The sequence below is a fragment of the Schistocerca cancellata genome, chromosome 3 (genome assembly GCF_023864275.1).
Source record: "Schistocerca cancellata isolate TAMUIC-IGC-003103 chromosome 3, iqSchCanc2.1, whole genome shotgun sequence".
NCBI classification, from domain to species: domain Eukaryota; kingdom Metazoa; phylum Arthropoda; class Insecta; order Orthoptera; family Acrididae; genus Schistocerca; species Schistocerca cancellata.
This window is the reverse complement of record NC_064628.1, coordinates 76,175,934-76,182,508: the sequence shown is the minus strand read 5'-3', so window position 1 is coordinate 76,182,508 and position 6,575 is coordinate 76,175,934. Positions and strand designations below refer to the sequence as shown.

The 6,575-nt window shown below is 40.0% G+C and overlaps 1 protein-coding gene across 1 annotated transcript; it reads left to right on the top strand.

Moving 5' to 3' along the window:
• Positions 1 to 4,640: 4,640 nt before the first annotated feature.
• LOC126177037 (cuticle protein 16.5-like) lies at positions 4,641 to 6,212 on the top strand. Its single transcript, XM_049924271.1, has 2 exons — positions 4,641 to 4,713; positions 5,655 to 6,212. The coding sequence occupies exons 1-2, from the start codon at positions 4,702 to 4,704 to the stop codon at positions 6,081 to 6,083; spliced, it is 441 nt and encodes a 146-aa protein (XP_049780228.1). The 5' UTR covers positions 4,641 to 4,701; the 3' UTR covers positions 6,084 to 6,212.
• The last annotated feature ends 363 nt before the right edge of the window (positions 6,213 to 6,575 follow it).

Genomic DNA, 6,575 nt, shown 5'->3' with positions numbered 1-6,575 from the left:
AATTTTGTACTTAAAACATTTATTTTTAAAGATTTTTGAATTACAATGACACAAAGGTTTTCCCTGATACATTTCATTCCATTGCTATTATCTATAACACCTGAGGGTATAATTACATTAATCCTCAGGGGGGTACACACTTAGTTTGTGTACCATGTGTTTGGCAAGTACAAGAAGCCCTGGCTAATATGGTATTTGCTTATACAACTTTACACATTGGTACCATATTTCTCTAACACACAAATTACACAGCTATCTGATCATTTAACTGAGAGATAACCTTTTTTAAATATCAGTGACACATGTTTACACAATTACACAGTTGAATAACTTCACACTTATGAAACTGTATTTTGTCTGTACTGTGTGAATTGTTCATATTTTTTTGGAACCATTGTGATACTATGAGAGCTGTGAATGATGTATTTGGTATGAGATCATGATTTTTAAAGTACATTTGAGGTAAATGACACTACTGAAATGAGCAGATAATTTTCTTTAGGTTTTGAAATTATTGCAGAAAGCTACGACGTTTTTGAGATTTGACTGAGGTGTTATGATATTATTACGACGACGATGTGTATTGTGCTGTTGAGGAATATTTATTATGCTACGTATTTATTATGATGAAATTTTGAAGAGGTGTTGATGAATATGTATATGTGTAATAAGGTAAGGAATAATGAGTAGTGGTTAGGGACTCTGACTTTTGATAAAGGATGTTGGAAACCAAGAATCATACTTTAAGAGTAATGAAATGTATGTAAATGCGTGAATGTGTTACAATACCGACGAAAATTTTTTGGACAATGTTATATTCATAAGATTTTGTTTCTACACATTTGCAACACAAATTCTCGACCTGTGAAATTTTGTATATGAGACTGTCACTGTAGCGGAAACTGCTGTCGTAAATATTTCGGTAAGAAAGTTAAGTGACCACCTGCATGTAATACGTCGTGGGCACCCAGCTGTGTCAGACGCCTGGAGAAAAAGCCATTAGTGTGTGCGTTTTCAGAGGTACAGGTAGAAAAAAAAAGGGAGGCCCTTATCCTCGCTATTGACATTCCTTTGCAGAAAGCATCGTAAATACGACACCCTCAAACTTGAAAACATGATTACACTGCAGAGTTCTTAATTTATGATATTTACTGAAATAAAATGATGAGAAACATTTCATGCCTATTGTCTTGCTAGTTGAAAGATTGGATACTACATTATGAAATGCCATATGGCTAGTGAATGACGTTTCACGCCTTGCTTTGCCTATTTTGTTTAATATCTAGTTCCTAGCTGCACTGCACCATTGGTTAAAACAAAATTTTATAGCTGTACTAATATAAATATTTTATGCCTACAGATCCAGTAAAAAAATAACTGTATGATGTACTTAAAAAAAACGAAGGAGCACAAAAACATTTCACACTAATTGCATATGGAATTTACTTTTCAAGTACTTGGTAATTTCTTTTGTAGAATAATTTGTGGTGTACCACTTTAATTACATAGACATTAAGAAGTGAATATACATTTCCCTTGTCTGCATTATTGTCTTTAAGCCAGTTTACTACTGATTTATTTTTCTTGTTTGCTGCACATTGCCTTATATTAGTTGTAATATTGCAATTGCTTTGCTAGTTTCTATAATGCTGCTTGCTTTGCAAATCTGCATTTTTTTCATTGCTGTTTGCGTTAATTGTTTTGTGCTGCTGCATTGCCTTGTCCCTTAGTTTAGCATCTGAGCTCAGTAGATTTAAGTTAGCTTAAGAGGGGTAGACTATATAAGAAACTGACTATGGAGAATAGGTAAAGAATGCATTGCGAAGTTATATGAAAAATATTTGGGCCAAAATAAGTATTGTACAATCAGAAATAATTATTTTGAAAGAAATATGAGTAGAATACAGGAAGGAGGTATAGATAGGACTTTTTGGGAATAATGATGAATGAAGGGAGATCTCCAAGAAGCAAAGAAAGTTTTGTTTGCAAAATACTGCAATAAAACAAAACCTGTCCTTTCCTTGTGTTATCCCACTATGTGTTTATGTACCCTTGTTTATTTGTCTTTTTCCTGTCTTTATGTGTTTAGCTGATGAGAGCTACGTTGTAGAATTTTTCTGATAATATGTTATTTTCATTGTAAAGATGTTTAGACATTATTTATTCTGTTTTGTTTCAAATGCTCATGTGTGAAATTCATGTTTCAAAAGTTATTCTGATCTTTTATGTATTTACTTATGTCATAATTCCTGTAACACTGATGTGCATGTTTATTTCTATTCTTTTGTAAAGCCTGTATTACTACAAATGTTATCTGTACTATTATGTTCTTTAATGATGGTTTTTGTACCTTTGTAATTGTATTCTTATGTTGTAAATTTATAATCATATAGACACCAGTTCATCAAATTAAGTAACTTGTAAGCATTCATTTCACTGCACATATTTCTGTTGGTCATAATATATGCACAATATGTGAAAAAAGAGGACTGTTAGTGTTTGCACGTGTGTTGATAATTCAGCAAGGGACTGGATAACAGCATTGCTGGTTCTAAGGACAATTCCAAAAACTTTGTGAGTGCACAAGTGGTGGTTATGGACTTGCTATATTATCTGCAAGACTCTTCAATGGTGATTGTGCACCTGCCCAGTCACAACAGATGGTTGCTGGCCATCTCTACAAGGACTACAGTGGGTCTGCATCTTTGACCATTACCATCATTTCTACAAGGACTACAGTGGGTCTACAGCTTTGCTGACTCACCAGTACCATTATTTCTACAAGGACTGCAGTGGGTCTGCACCTCTGGTGGCCCGTCAATACCATACTCTCTACCAGGACTACAGTGGGTCTGCTCTATGATGACCTACCTACCAATATTCTTCGAAACGTCGAATGACTCTGCTGTGGGTTTGCTCTGTTGTGGCCCATTACCTGTCAGCATGTCAAGAGTCAGCAGTGTCGTTCCGTTGGAAGGACAACACTACTTCTCTTCAAGACTGCATGGAAATCCACTACATCCGTGTGCATTGTCTTTTACTGCTCAGACTTTGAGAAAAGAAACGGCAGTTTTACTGTGATGAATGATCAGGACTGTCTTTATGGAATGTGAGAAAATTTTAGCTTTTGACCAACATTGTATTAATAAGTGTGTGCATTTGATATCTTTGTTATTGTAATTATGAAAAATTTTGTCAAATCATTATTGGCCACTGCCCAAAACAATTTGTAAAATTTTTTATGGGGAGCATGGGGGCTATGTAAGTAGGCTGTTCAGGTTTTTATATTGGTAACACCACGTAGCGCTCTGAATGAAAATTACTGGCTGTGCTGTGTGCAGTCTGTGGCTAGTTTGCATTGTTGTCTGCCATTGTAGTGTTGGGCAGCTGGATGTTAACAGTGCGTAGCTTTGCGCAGTTGGAGGTGTGCCGCCAGCAGTGGTGGATATGGGGAGAGAGATGGCGGAGTTTTGAAATTTGTAATACTGGATATTATGAATTGCTATATATATTATGACTATTAAGGTAAATACATTGTTTGTTCTCTATTAAAATCTTTCATTTGCTAACTATCCCTATCAGTAGTTAGTGCCTTCCGTAGTTTGAATCTTTTATTTAGCTGGCAGTAGTGGCGCTCGCTGTATTGCAGTAGTTCGAGTAACGAAGATTTTTGTGAGGTAAGTGATTTGTGAAAGGTATAGGTTAATGTTAGTCAGGGCCATTCTTTTGTAGGGATTATTGAAAGTCAGATTGCGTTGCGCTAGAAAATAATGTGTGTCAGTTTAAGCACAGTCTTGTACAACTTTTCTAAGGGGACGTTTCAACGTGACTATCCGGACAGGTCACTTGGTTCCCAAAGCTCATTTGTATTTTGTTACCCTAGCTGCTGTTTGTTTACAGTAATTTTTGTTTATTCATACTGCCGTGGCAGTTGTATTTCTGTTACTTGATTCGTTTGATTTCCAAGAAATGTTTTTCGTATTCGTATGTTTTTAGGTACTGTAAATCGAAATAGTTTTTAGTAATGTAGTAATTTCTCGTAATAAAAACTGTATGTTTTTTAATCTTCAGAAAATCATCAACAACAATGCGTTACACTTGCCTTGTTACTAACGACGGCTGTAGCATTTTCACTATATACTTGGTCAATGTCATCACCACATCTCGAAATTTCCTTTTTATCCAATGTACTACATCAGCTGATAAAGGTCTTCGTTAGACTTCTTTCCTCACCCGTCAGTCAATTTTTTCAGGGTAGGCTCAGAGTGTCAAACAGAACCCTACGATCGGACAGCTTCTTAGCTCGTCCTGTACAATAATTGAAGTTATTAGCAGCTGAATATTGGCCCGAAAGTGTTGCACCAAGTGCTTGAATTACTGTTAACAACTGGTATCAAAAATCAGTCAGACGCTTGGGGTTTCATAGTATATTTTTGAGCCTCGCATGTATAGTGAACGGTATATGTGTACGGTATATGAAGCTGTCTGGCACACCAGGAATGCGACAACGCAACTACCGGCTTGGGCGTCATTCAGTGGTCCAGGCCGAGCAGCGGAAGGTCGGCTGCACTACTTTCACGAACCTCTGCCGCCGACCTCCTGGGTATATATACTGGTCATCTGCAGACGCCGGCACAGTCCAGCAGGAGCAGCAGCAGCAGCAACAGCAGCAGACGCCGTCTAGAAACCTCTACCACCAACATGAAGTTCCTGGTGAGTGCGATTCACCGTGGTGTATTGTAACAGTGGAGTTTCTTGGACAGCGTTGAGGAATGCGGTAACGACCTGCATGACTTTCACAAATAAATTCACATTTTCGAAACAGTCTCGGTTTCAGCGGATCAGGTAGTCTTCTACTGTAATTAGCTGTACAGCTGCACTGGATCATGTAGATGACTTACAGAAGAGACCGTTGAGATCGGAATGGAATCGATACTGTGTCCCATTACATGACTCTATATGAGTTAAACCCAACGCTTCAACATGATAGTACCTTTGGTCGGCTGTTCATTTATTTTTCTTCTCTGAAAAGCCAGAACGACGAAGATAAGGCTATCCAAAAGGAAAGAGAAACAGTTGCAATGTTATTGTAAATAACAAAGCATCGTTATGTTACTGATGCAACGGGGCAACTTATTTGACGGAGACCTTCATAGAAAAAACTATTTAAAAAATTTGTGTCATCAGAGTGGCATTCCGTCACGCTGACCACTCAGTTAACGGGGGCGGAGAGACAAAGCATGATCGACAGCACTCACCTGGGCTGGTTACAGCAATTATCTTATACACATAGTAGCAGTGTTACAATAGTTGTGAAAACAATACTGATCACTCACTGCAGTTATACACCTCTTCTCACATGCCAATACTGCACTATTTATGAGATTGTTACCACATAGCAGCATAGCAGGAATCAGCAGAGCAATCTCGGCACCGTAACAAGTTAGGGCAAACTGCTGACATCTCTGTTTGAGAAAAAATTTCGTCTTTTTGTAAAAAGTGACAGCTTATAGTAACATACTTTGGCTTTTATGCTATTAGCGAAGGTATAGTTTTTAGCTTGCAAGTAGGGATAAACTGATGATTTAAATGTAAAGTAGATTGAAAGTAATTGGTAGATTCTGCTGTGTACAACAATAATGTTTCTATTTCAGATCGTCCTGAGTGCTGTCGTGGCCGTGGCCCTGGCCAAGCCCGGCTTCCTGGGGGCGGGCGTCGCCGCCCCCGCCTACGCCGCAGGCCTCGCTGCCGCCGTCCAGCCCGCTCCCGTCTATGTGGGCGGCATCCACCCCGGTCTCGCAGCCTACGGCCCGGCTAACATCGTCGTCGGACCTGGCGGCTACAACCTGGACACCCCTGACGTGGCCGCCGCCAGGGGCGCCCACCTGGCCGCCGTCGCCCAGACGAGGGCGCGCGACGCCGCCATCAACGGCGCCGCCCTCGCCGCCGCCTCCGCCGCCGCCTACGGCGCCTACGCCGCCCCTGCCGTGGTCGCCGCTCCTGCCGTCGCCGCAGTCGCCCCCGCCGTCTACGGTGGTCCTGGGGCTGCCTTCCTGGCTGCCAAGGCTGCTTACCATGGTTAACCTGTCACAACCAAGGCTCTTCTCTAGGACTGCCAAAATGTGCGGTTGTTGAACGCCTTCGCCGCTCAAGAGGCTATTGTATTACTGACTGTTGTACAAATCTCTTCTAAATAAACTGTTTTTAATTAATTTTGCCATTATCTTGTTTTCATACACGGTTTTATACCTCATTTACCAATGAAGTATACATGTAAAATAAAACTATGAGCTTTGAATTGAACGCCGTCTCCGTACTGGTTTCGACCCCACTGAGGCTGCTGTCGGCGCATCTGATATGTTGGCGGCTCCCAGGACTCTTGCTACTCTCTAGGCTGCCTACCAGGATTAACGAGGGAGATCTGTGGGAAATGGGTCAACTGATCCCATTGACTACACTGATGCGTCAGAACCTGTGACTTTCTGTGCAAATAATGAACAAAAAAAAAGTTTCCTTTTTACCATCCATTTAGAATCACACTTTAACCTAACAATTCTTTCTGTATTAAGGCTTAC